General features: G+C 42.3%; 1 protein-coding gene across 4 annotated transcripts in view; it reads left to right on the forward strand.

Annotated features, from left to right (window-relative positions):
* The window catches only part of LOC122259431 (uncharacterized), a 132065-nt gene extending 120230 nt beyond the window's left edge, over positions 1–11835 (forward strand). For 2 of the 4 annotated variants that reach the window (XM_043026191.2, XM_043026192.2), the window contains 7 exons: positions 1545–1604; positions 8172–8349; positions 8494–8642; positions 9045–9158; positions 9437–9597; positions 10226–10583; positions 10787–11835. In XM_043026191.2, coding sequence (XP_042882125.2) covers positions 1545–1604; positions 8172–8349; positions 8494–8642; positions 9045–9158; positions 9437–9597; positions 10226–10583; positions 10787–10921 — 1155 coding nt within the window. In that variant the 3' untranslated portion in view covers positions 10922–11835. The remainder of the gene's footprint in view (positions 1–1544; positions 1605–8171; positions 8350–8493; positions 8643–9044; positions 9159–9436; positions 9598–10225; positions 10584–10786) is intronic. The other 2 variants (XM_043026193.2, XM_043026194.2) reach the window with 1 other exon arrangement.
* Positions 11836–12500: the final 665 nt, after the last annotated feature.

Genomic DNA, 12500 nt, shown 5'->3' on the forward strand with positions numbered 1-12500 from the left:
GGGAGAGAGAGAGAGAGAGAAAGGGGAACAGAGAGAGAGTGGGAGAGAGATAGAGAGAGAGAGAGAGAGAGAGAGAGAGAGGGAGAGAGAGAGAGAGAGAGAGAGAGAGAAAAGAGAGAATATAAGCCAGAAAAAAATCAGTAAGTGCAGGAATTACACTGAATCGACCGCAGATCCTGACAGACAAGCGAGCTGCACGGAAGAGTCAAATCGCCGATATACGCGGAAGGGCAGATAGGAAGGAGGCAGAGGCTGTGATTGGACTTTCTCCACGGGAGTTACGCACGTCCTGCCCGCCCCCTCTCCCTCCCCCTCCCTCCCCTCCCCTCCCCTTCCCTCCCTCTCCGACATTCCTCGTGAAAAAGTGGGGCGGCGCGAAGTGGCTAATGACGGGCCTCCTCCTCCACCACGTGCCCCGACCGGGCCGACCCGCCGTCGCGCCCCGCCGTACTCTGCCTGTGTTAGTGGATGGCTGTTTTATATTGCCACTTAGAGAGCTGTGGTGGATAAATGGGAACATGGCATTTCGAAATTTCTATATGGGGATTTATATATCTATGTCTGTATCTATCTATTTAGCTATTATATATATATATATATATATATATATATATATATATATATATATATGTATGTACACACACACAGACATATGTGTATGTGTGAGTATGTATGTATGTATGTGTGGAAGCACATATTGATATAGACAGTACTTTTTTTTTTAATTCGGAACTGAACCATTTAGAAATCCATCGCCGTGCCATCTCTTTTTGATGCGGCCTCGCCGTGTCTGTCCCGCCTGCCGTCATCTTCCCCAAATCCGCCTTCCTCCGTCCATCCGCGTCTCTTTATTCCTCTATCCAAATGGACCTTCTTCCGGGTCACTCTTTCCCCCCGTTCGCGCTTACCCTTTCCTATTCATTCATGCCTCTACATTCCTGTCTCACTTCCTCCCCTCCCTCCTCCCCTTGCTTCTCCCTCCTCCTCCTCCTCCTCCCCTTGTCATACCACGTCGCCGCCCCCTGTCATGCTTACCGTGTTAATGTCGGCCTTCTCACCATGATTACGCTCCCTGCCGCTGCGATGCCGCCTTCAGGAGTCGGACAATTACGGGATACACCTGAGGGGGTAAATTCCTCCCCCCCCCCCCCCCCCTCGCCTGCACGTCCCTCACTCACACCTGTCCTGTCCCTAACTTCCCGTCCCTGGTCCTTGCTGTCTGCCCTTCGACCGTTTCCTAGTCCCTGGTTTCTCTAGATACCATTACTTTCCATAGTTCTCTGTATCGGTTGTGAATGTCTATATTTTATTATTGGGTTTTGATCTATTTTTTTCAGACTGCATGTCTACGGTAGTGATAAGAAGCGGTGACATAGACATAGATAGCTTTTCTGTGATTCTTGTAGATTGAAATATCCCCATGTAGTATTTTTCTTTATCACTGTAGTAGTAAAATAGATTTCTTGTAGCATTTTTGGTAATATTGTTTTATTTCTGCAATCCCTCTTTCTCATTTCTAATGTGGTGGTGCCTTTCTCCCTCAGGGCAGACTTGTCTCTTCTTCGAGCTCGTCAAGGCCGCGTCTGAGGCCGTACTCCCACGAGGTAACGTCTCTACTTGGTTTCCTTCTTTCATCCTTATTATCGACCCTTTCCCTCTTCCTCCTCCCCCCTCCCTTTGATCCTTCACAATTCTTCTGCCTCCTCTCCTTCCTACCTCCGTCCGACTGCCTCCAAGCTCCCCAGGAAGAGCCCGAGGAGGAGGAGGAGGAGGAGGAGAAGGAGGAGAAGGAGGTATGGTCAACCCTTCAAGCCCCAGAGCCAGCCAGCCAGCCAGCATGCAAATGAGTGGGCGTGTGACACTCTGTGATACCTTGTGTGTTACAGGTCATTATTTAACGTTTTATCTGCTACATTTTTTACATTTTTAACGGTGTGGTGTAAAGAAAGGTAAGGTTTTTAGAGTGCTGTCCCTGCGGTTCTGCTGGTTCTGGCAGGGGAGTATCATTTGCTGGAAATTATATTGTAGTTGGTAAGATCCATTATTTGCTATGCATTTTATTTCTTAGTTCACAGTATGCTCTTCTTTATATGGTTTCACATATTTTCCAATTGCATGTCCATACATTACATACAACCATATACACATCGTGTGCACATAGAAGATAATCTGAATACAGTCTCAAGCACGCATTCCCGGCGTATGCTCCAGCCTCCGTAATAGGCAAGACACGACCTCAAGCGCGAGCAGCCAGGAGGATGCAAGTCGCTCTCGCACAACAGACAAAGGGCGGCGCAGATAGCGTCGGGAGGGGAGGGAGGGGAGGGAGGGAGGGAGAGAGGGAGAGTGCCTGCGGGGCCACCTGATCACCGCCAGAAGGGTTTCTCGCAAAAACTGGCTCCTCCGCCATCGCCGACCCGCTTCTCTTCCGGTCCTGCAGCGTCCACTACTAAGGTCGCGGCGTCGCTGTGCTCTGGGCGCCAGTGGGCGGGGGAGGGGGTGGTAAGGGGAGGTGGGAGGACTTGCATTATTACAGTCGTTCTAGTTTTTATCTCGTTTAAATCCACTGCGGTTTTTCCAATCCCGATTATTCACGATGACATAGATCACTTCCCTCATCAGCCCTGCATTCTTTCTTATTCGTGATCCAATTCAATTATATTTTTGCATTAATTAATCAGACATGAAACAATTTCCCTAGAGAAGCAGAAAAAAAATCGTTCATAAACTAGATATCCGGATATGCCAAATAATTATTCAAAGGAAGAATGAAAGAAAGGTTGAGAACTGTAGGGCAGTTTGGGAGGTTCTGCGACGAGGCGCTGCGTCGGCCGTCAGGGGAAGGAGAGGAAGGAGAGGACGGCCGGGGAGATCTGGAGGGCGGGGAGATCAGGAGGGCGGGGAGATCTGGAGGGCGGGGAGATCAGGAGGGCGGGGAGATCAGGAGGGCGGGGAGATCAGGTGAGCGGGGAGATCTGGAGGGCGGGGAGATAAGGTGAGCGGGGAGATCAGGAGGGCGGGGAGACGCATAGCGGGGAGCGCCGTTGACAAGACCACCTGACAGTGTGTGCAGGCGTGCTTGTTTTTGTTTTTGTGTGCGTGCGTTCGTGCGTGTGTACGTGCATTCGTTTGCATGCATTAGCATTAGTATGTGCATCCATGCATTTTATTTCACCCGCGCTCACTCGCCTACTCGAGTGCCGCCAATCCAATCAAGACGAATTAATGGACTTACAACCCATACTAAGGAAGGGTCGGGCGAGGCGACGGGACGCGGAGAAGAGGGAAGGGGAAGCGGGCGGGCGGGCGCGCGGGAGAATCCAATCCCTGAAAATCCACCTGTAATCCCACAGTGCCGGCAAATAAATCCGCGTGGGATTACCGGTTAGCGTAAGTCCATTAGCTTCACCTCACTGCGGTTAATGGCGAGCGTCGGCTTTCATGTCCCCGATCCGGGACATTTCACGCTCAACTGATGATGATGCTAATGGAGGCTAATGATAGTGATAAGTGTGGTGAGACTGTGATGACTCTGAGGTGATAATCGCCGCGTGTAATAGAGAAATGAATATAGTGTTTGCCATAACGGTGAAGCTTTTTTTTTCTTCCTCATACATGCCACTGAAGCCTTATTTATGCATGCTCGTTCTTTACAGTTACTTCATGCATGCTTGTAACAGGAAGATCAAGTTTGTTTACTTGCGAGGGGAGTAGCAGTGCGCAGATCTGCGTGCCTGCTAGGAGCTCTCGTTTATCTATTTGTGTGTTTATTTGTTATTTGAATGACTATTTCGGCTTTACTTGTTTGTCAGAATTCATAGTATCAAGAGCACCAAGGAGGCTTACAATTATCATAGTTGTGGGCAGTGCGTGGGTGGCGGTGCCGGGGAGGGGGGAGGTGGGAGGGCCGCAGGGGGAGGGCCCTTAACCCCTTAACCACACAAACAAATTTACTCCTCGGAACTTCCAACAGCTGATGCAGGTCTTAAGACAACGCTCCGACATCAGTGCTGGCTTGAAAAAGTACCGAGGAAAAACTTGATAGGAAAGATTATATATAGTGGCTCCACTGATGGCGTCGGCGGCCCAGGCGAGAGTAGGAGGAGAAAAAGATTCCCTCGCAGATAGGATTATTTTTGTATGGGTTTATATATAGCGTGGGTGTTTTCCCCCTTCTTAGGTACATAAACAACTCAAGTCGGCGGTCTCTGTTGGGTTTTCGAAGCCTGTTTGGTTGAATAAGTCTTTTTTTTTTCTAATCCAGCCATCTTTTCTGTTTTATCTTTTCTATTTGTTTTTTGTTTTTGTTTTTCTATTCTTGTTACACATGTTTTCGCATCACCTCTCCACCTCCTATACACAATATCCTCCCGCTTTCTTTTCCTCTCTCCTTCCCACTTCAGAAGTCTCTCTCCGCCTTTTCTCCTTCTTTCACACGATTAATAACTGTCTTTTTTTCTCTATATGTATCATTATCGTCCCGCCGCTTTCGTCTTCAGCACCACCACGGGGGGTTTTAAGCGCTAATAATTACCTCGTTCGACCCTTTGGTAGGCGGGCGGGGGGGGGGGGAGGGGGATTTTTTCTCTCGTTTTTCTTAGCTTGTTTCGTTTCTGTCTAGCGTTTTTTTATTTAATGGGTTTATCCTCTGTCTTCCTTGATTATTGTTTATCTCTGTTACCTTCTACTTCGTATGTCTATTTCTTATTTTTTTTTTATCATTATTATTATTGAGTATGTTTTTTATTTGTCCATTGTTTTCCCTTCATATCCCACCCTCCGAAAGATCTGCGTGGTCTCGAAGGGTGAATGAAGGAAGAGCCCCAGATAGAGTCATCGCATTGACAGGCGTTCGCGAATCCCTCGTGAAATCGTGTCGGCTTGTGGCGTGTCCTTTCTTTTGTGATGCGCCGAGCAAATTAGCCCCATTTTTTCCGCCTCGTCCGGCACGGGGTAAACAAGGTGAGGGTAAGGTCACTCGCGCACACGCTCAGGTCAGCCGCAGGTATGACTGGCAGGTGGGGTCGCCTGTGGTCACGGTACTTGATATTGAAGTATTTTTTTTTTTTAGAGTGGTTTTAATAGATCGTAAATATATATGTTACTTGCTTTTACCATTCGATTCATCATATTATTTTTATTTTTTTTTTCGGTATCAATCGTTTCTTAATTTGTATCCATTTGAGTTCCTTCACCTACGGCTTTCTCAGTATCAACAGCAGGATGATTATGATGCTAGATATAGCGATCTGGCGAGGATTATGACAAACAACTGAATGTCTTGGCCACCACACACGCCTTTACGTATATTGCAATTTGATCATTGCGCTTCATCAGTCATGGCCACATTCTTTGGCTGTGAGTCGGTAGGCGAGAGATCGTTCTGTTTGGGTGGCGTGCCCGCATGCGGTAAGTCTCAAAAACTGATTATGGTCCCTCTAGAAAGCTGGAATACGCAATCTTGAGCATATACAAGCATCTGCGCTAGGCTTAGTAAGGTAGCTCGGGAGGCGTGGCACGGCCGGTTGTCACGCTGTAGAAGGCGCAGCTGACGGCTGCGTCCCACACCGCATGCATATTCAGGAGCTTATCCCACACATGTCGCTCGTCTGGCTCGGAATTTTCGGCCACGTACAAACGCACTACCACGCATACACGTGTACGCTCTCACACACACACACACACACACACACACACACACACACACACACACACACACACACACACACACACACACACACACACACACACACACACACACACACACAATCACATTCACACACATTCACAATCACACACACACACACACATACATACATACATACATACATACATATATATATATATATATATATATATATATATATATATATATATATATATATATAGTTCATAAAAAACGTAGCGATATATCAGATCTGAATCGCGTATGTCGACTGGGCTCACACTGTCGATGTTCAAACACACGGAGCACAGACGTCAATGCTAAGTCAGCAGATTCAGTGCCACTTAATGCGTTCACATCCCCCCCCCCTCTCTCTCTTTCTCCTTCTCCTCTCTCTCTCTCTCTCTCTCTCTCTCTCTCTCTCTCTCTCTCTCTCTCTCTCTCTCTCTCTCTCTCTCTCTCTCTCTCTCTCTCTCTCTCCTTTCTCTCTCTACCTCTCTCCCCTCTCCTTTCTCTCTCTCTCTCTACCTCTCCCCTTTCTGCCTATCCCTCTCTCCCTCTCCTTTTCCCTCTCTCTGACACAGGATGCGACAGGTGTTTCAGTGACCACTGGCAAAGGAATGGTTCCCACGGATGACCACCAGAGCTACCACGTGAGATTGTATGTCCGCTGAAAGGTTTAAGTCAGACCAATTATGGGTGTGGATGTGCATTAGCCTTGTGTTGCTTGTTTTGTCAGTTTTCGCCATCACGAACTATACATATTCTGAACATAGGAGAAAAGTTAGATGTTAATAAAAATATGTATTGATATATATATATATATATATATATATATATATATATATATATATATATATATATATATATATATATATATATATAGTGGGTGTGTGTGTGTGTATATACATATATATATATATATATATATATATATATATATATATATAGATATATATGAGAGAGAGAGAGAGAGAGAGAGGGAGGAGAGATGAGAGATGAGAGAGAGAGAGAGAGAGAGAGAGAGAGAGAGAGAGAGAGAGAGAGAGGGAGAGAGAGAGAGAGAGAGAGAGAGAGAATGACTGAGGATGAATGGATAAACTGTCTTTACGAATGGAGAGACACAAGCTAAAGACGTTTAGGAAACTGAGGCCTGCGTGGTGTGGAGGGGCGGCGTCCGGTGGCGTTACGTGAAGAAGAGCATTTGAGGGTTGTTACCCCTCTAAGCATACTCGAAGCATTAGTTCATTTGCACAACACCGATCTATAATTTTGATAACAATGACAGCATCGAAGGTGGAAGATTGACCTTACCTTCCCCTTCCCCTTAGCACCGCCCCCCCCCTACTCCCTCCCGGCTTTTGCCATGGCCACTTTGGGCCAGTGATACGTTGTGGGAAAGCGTAAACAGCATCAGCACGAGGGCCGATGTCGATGGTGCCAGGTGTTGCGGTGATGGCCGTGAACGACTCCTTATTCCTCCACTTGGGCCCCTGCTGTTACCTTCCCCTGCCAGACACACGTCGCGGTTGGCAGTGAGAGACTACGCTGTCTAATGAGGCTCATTAATTTGTGCCTGTGGTGATTCAGGGAGGAAGAGGTGAATGTGCGCGAGAGTTGGCAGTGGGAGAGTAGATCGCCTAATGATGATCATTAAGTTATGCCTGTTGTGGTTTAGGGAATAAGAGGTGAATGCGAGCGTTAGTTTTTGAGGAACGCCTTCGTCGTCATATCTCACGTAGATTGTATGAATGTTTGTGTGTGCTGTTTGTGCCTGCGGACGAACCTTTCCTAGCTACGGTCTGTTGATACTGAGTGTCGAATGTCGGCTATCATTACTTGGTAACAGAGCCTTCACTTCTTAGAGAAAGGCGACTGGAAACATTCAGTACGTAAAATTGCTGTTATGCAGCGCTGAAGCTCCAAAGCTCAGTGCAGTCACAGGAATCATTTATTCCCTTTTACTCGCCCATACATTATGGCCACAAAGATGGAGTTACAAATATGGAAATCGACAGGTCGTTTATAATAATTGTGGGTCAGCTAGTTCAACTGATGCATCATTTATAGTTACTGAAAACTAACTTTAAATTCGGCAAAGCTGCTTGCATGTTGCGGTGGATGAAAGTGCTTGTCTAACACTTACTTCCGGGGCACAACCAGAGACGTAATACCGCAGTCATGAAATTGGTCATATTACGTAACTAATCTCCTCTTTACATTCAATTGCGCTACAGGTAATTCGAAACAACTCGCATTCTCTTAGTAATGAATTACCGATGGCACATTTCCCTTTTGGTTTATCTTACTCCATAGCGGAAGTAGTCGCACGCTAGCTGTCTTTTAAAGGAAGCGTTACAGCAACAAATATTGCACGCTTAATACAAAACACATTTCATTAACATTGCGTCAATTCACTCTTCCTGTGATTTTTTTTCCAAAAAAAAAAATAATAATAATAAAAATAAATAAATAAAATAAATCCTAACGACCCTTTATCTTACAGACGACAGTCCGTGTGTGGGTCAGGTGCCTCATGCAAGAAATGGAGTACAAGACAGTGTGCATTTCCTACACCACCACGTGCAGGGACCTCGTCCAGTCCATCCTCTCTAAATTCAGGATGAAACACCGGGATCCGAATCTCTTCTTTCTCACTATGGAAGTCACAGTTCGGAAGACAGGTAACTTATCTTATACGATGTCATAAATAGAAGGAGATGCCATCCTTTGAGGCATAAAGAGGCTTAGCATAACATAGGAACACTATGATCACTTGATACATTATTCGATTGTTATGTTTATATTCACAACATTACGTTTGACAGGAAGCATAATGAGGACCAGTTTGACCTTGGAGGACGACTCGAGGCCGGCAGAGCTCCAGTCGTGTCACCCTCGAGGCGATTCGAAATTTGCGTTGAAGATGCGGCCGGGCGGTCTTGTGAGGGTGTACGACGGGGCCCTCGTGACTGGGGTGAGTGCGCAGGCTTTTTACCCCTCGCTGTATAATTATAGAAATTATGAGAAGACTTGTTCTACTCTTTTTACAATTGGTCTAAAATATTTTGATCATTCTTTGTTAAACAATAAAGGGTTTTGAGGTTAATAGAGTACTTTTTCAGTGTTTATTAATATTTATATATATTTAAAGGAAGCTAAAGATTGATAAAACTTTATTAAAACCGATGAGCGCATAATGGGTTCCAACTAAGATACACTATATATTTAACAGTGCAATTGCAGTCTTAAACATTTTAGTTTAATTATCTTATACACATAAATATGAAGCATTGCTAAAGAAGATATATTACCATTTTATTTGCCCTATTGAAGATTCTAGTATTTGCAAATGACTAATTATTATTCATAATTTCAGTCACAATACAAGAGCTTGCTTGTGAGTGAAAGAACAACGTGCGATGAACTGATCCGTCTAGTGCTCCTGTGCAACAATATCAACGACAATGTTAACAATTATTCCATATATGAAGTAAGTGTGTGTGATTCATGTGCAATTGCTATGAAGAGTTTTGATAGAAATTGATTAAATAACATGGGTATCTTTGATAGATTTGAAGTTAGAAGCACTTTTGCAGAACTCAATAATAAGCTCCTACTTGTTCTCTGTCCTCTGTTGTTCATTATAAGCCTGTGCTCACTTTCAATCTTCCAACATCACATTTTTTTAGCCTAAACTCGAATTTCAATCAGCTACCACGTGAATCTGACATCTATTACAGCTGAATAATCTATTCCTCAATCTTACAGGTACGGAGAACTGACGGGCGTGAACGGAAACTCCATCAAGACGAAAGACCTTTACGCCTCACAGCCCGCTGGGCAACACGTGACCACGCTCGCTTGGTTGTCCGACATTCACCTTCTCCTGCACCTTCACATGCCCACATCACTCCCCTTGCAACACTAAGGTAATGACACCGTGTGCGACCTCATAGCTATTTGATATATTTGTTCCTAAAGGATGCAACAGTAAGGATATGAGGTCTATCCCATTTTATGATGGGAGGAGCGAGGTGGATAAGGAAATGGGCAGAAATATCTGTTAAAGCTATATGGAAGTATGAGGATTTCCTAAAAGCAAAAACAGGGCATCCTGTTGAAAAGGTTGAGAACCAATTCTGAATTATCACTTTTAACCCATAAATAGAAATCATTGTATCGCATTTTGGTCTTTAAAATAAAATAAACAATGGAAAGAATTATCAAGGAAGAAAACTGGGTTGTTAAAATAGGGAGGATCAACTGATTATCATTATATGAAATACACTAAGTTGTTTAGAATTTTAAATTGGATGTTGCTAATTAGGTGTTTTGAGTGAAATATTCGGGCAGAGATTATTGTACCTTTCAGTGTTAGGTAGATTTATGTTCTGTTCATCTCTATTTAAGTCAAGATTTAGTATATTCTAATAATTAATTAGAGGTTGTTTTATTATTGCAGTAGTCCTTTTATTCCATGGGGAAAGTGAAGGAACTTTTTTAATTACTATAGGTAAAATTAATTTCTAAAAGATAATTCCTTTTCCACTCTAACAGGGCCTCACTGGGTCGTGCCTCAATGAAGAAAATCAACTCCCGTATACGAGCAGAGGGTAGCAGATCCACCTCTCCACCTCCATCCAAGTCCACCACACCTAGTTGCTCTTTGGAGGTTTCAACAAATGATGAAACCACAACAGACAACATCACACCCTCCACTACCATTACCATATCACCTAATGGAGCTTCTACCGTCACTATCAACACTCCCTCTATCAATAATAATAACAATAACAGCTTATGCAATTCCCCATGCAACAATGAAACCCTTGAGGAAGAGGAGGAGGAATGTCCAACACCACCCCTTCGCTCATCCCATCCAGTTCCACCATTGAGAGGGGCAGTACGACGACAGGTGAGCAGTGTTCGGTATCTTTTTTATTGGTGATCACTAATATCTAAATATGAATCAAGTTATATTTTCTGTGGTGTCATCCATTTGTAGTCGGTATTTTTTCTTGTTTTCCCTTCTGCTGCTGCTGCTGTTCATTCTTCTTTAAATTATTCTTTTAAACTTACAAAGCTGACCTTCCTAAATTGTGCCTTTTACTTTCACAGCTGCCCTGGAGCCAAAGTGTGGAGTTAGTCGAGACTCCTGTTGATGATGAAGAGGAGGATGATGACGTACACGCTCATGCAAGAACACGCCGAGCGCACTCCTACAATGACTATGAGAACTATTTCTATATTTAGTCTTTTCTTTAGTTACTATGAAAACTGAAGTTGATTCTTTGATAGTCAAAAGTAGAGAAGTTACAGAAACAGCCATAATTTTGCTACTATATACCCACATTGTGAAAGCTGATTGAATTAAATTTATTTGAATTGTAATGGATGTGTAATGAAAGGTCTGAGTGATGATTTCTTTAATGTCAGATATCAGTTGCCTTGCAATACAAAATATTTAATTTCCACTTATATCACTTAGGGTAAACAGATATGAAATAATTGTATTTTATTTTACTGTTAGCTTTGTTGTATATACTCTGGTACTTTTTGGAATGCTATTTTTTTCATTTTTGTAAATAAGTTTACTTTTTGTTTCCAAAAGCTTTTATAATACACTGAATTATTCATGTACACCATGAAGTGTAACAATGTGAAGCTGAATTTAGTTTTAATGCAAGGGATCTAGCAATCTTACATTTTTTGTGGCTATCATTTGATTTAATTGTCTATAATGGTACTGATTTGTAACATACATTGTTGTATGGTACAAATTTGTTCTAGAGCCGAGGTGTATGTTTTTAGTCATATTCATTTAACAGATAAAGCAAAAACTTGCACATCAGAAGAGCAATATGGCTGCTCTGAACTAAACTGCTAAAAGTTTTACTATAGTCCTAAATGCTTTCAGAGTCAACCTAATGGCATAATCGCCCAGTGACTGTAAAGGGTCTTGCTTCCCAATACAAATATCCAAAAATTCCTGGAAGTACCCTATAAATCCTTTAATATTTCTGAATTATTATTTTCAGGGGCAAATGTTGTCTCATGTATTCAGTAGAGCTTTAAGTTGTGTATATAAATGTATATGTGTACCTATTGTAAAATATGTATTGCCAAAGATTGTTAAGTTTAATTTGAAATATATTTCATTTGAAGAATGGTGTTTCCATTGCCTGCTCGATAAATAAGATGGAATGTTGGAATATGTCTATTCTATTTTTAAAACATGTTGAGGCATTTATCATTTATTCTTTTCTTTTAAGACATATGGTTTTGCAGAGGTAAGTATTGAGATGAATTAATTTACTGGAAACTGACCTTGAATATGAAAATGTTTCTAGCTAGTACAAGTTGCAACTTTACTCTTGAAAGTTGGGGAAAACTTATAGAGCATTACATGCAAAATATATATATATATATATATATATATATATATATATATATATATATATATATATATATATATATATATATATATATATGTATATATATATATATATATGTATATATTTTTTGTAACTCAAACTGGAAATAAAAACAAGTAAAAAAAAAAATATATCAAAATTAGGATGCTAAGAAAACAATTCAAAATTTGCAATACTAAGTAACAGTTTGGATGATAACAAAAACGTCTAAAGTAAGCATCATTAAATAAGGACTGCAGAATCCTTCACCAGTAATGCAAGATATCAACAAATATTTATCTGTTGTTTTTTTATTCTATATTTCTCAAATTTTAAACAATGATATTGTATCAAGTTATTTTTCAGTATACTTCTAGCTTGCATTATATATTTCTATAATTCTTTTTAAATGAAACCAT

Source organism: Penaeus japonicus, unplaced genomic scaffold, assembly GCF_977035675.1.
Source record: "Penaeus japonicus unplaced genomic scaffold, GWHDUDI00000001_assembly GWHDUDI00000030, whole genome shotgun sequence".
Lineage (NCBI taxonomy): Eukaryota > Metazoa > Arthropoda > Malacostraca > Decapoda > Penaeidae > Penaeus > Penaeus japonicus.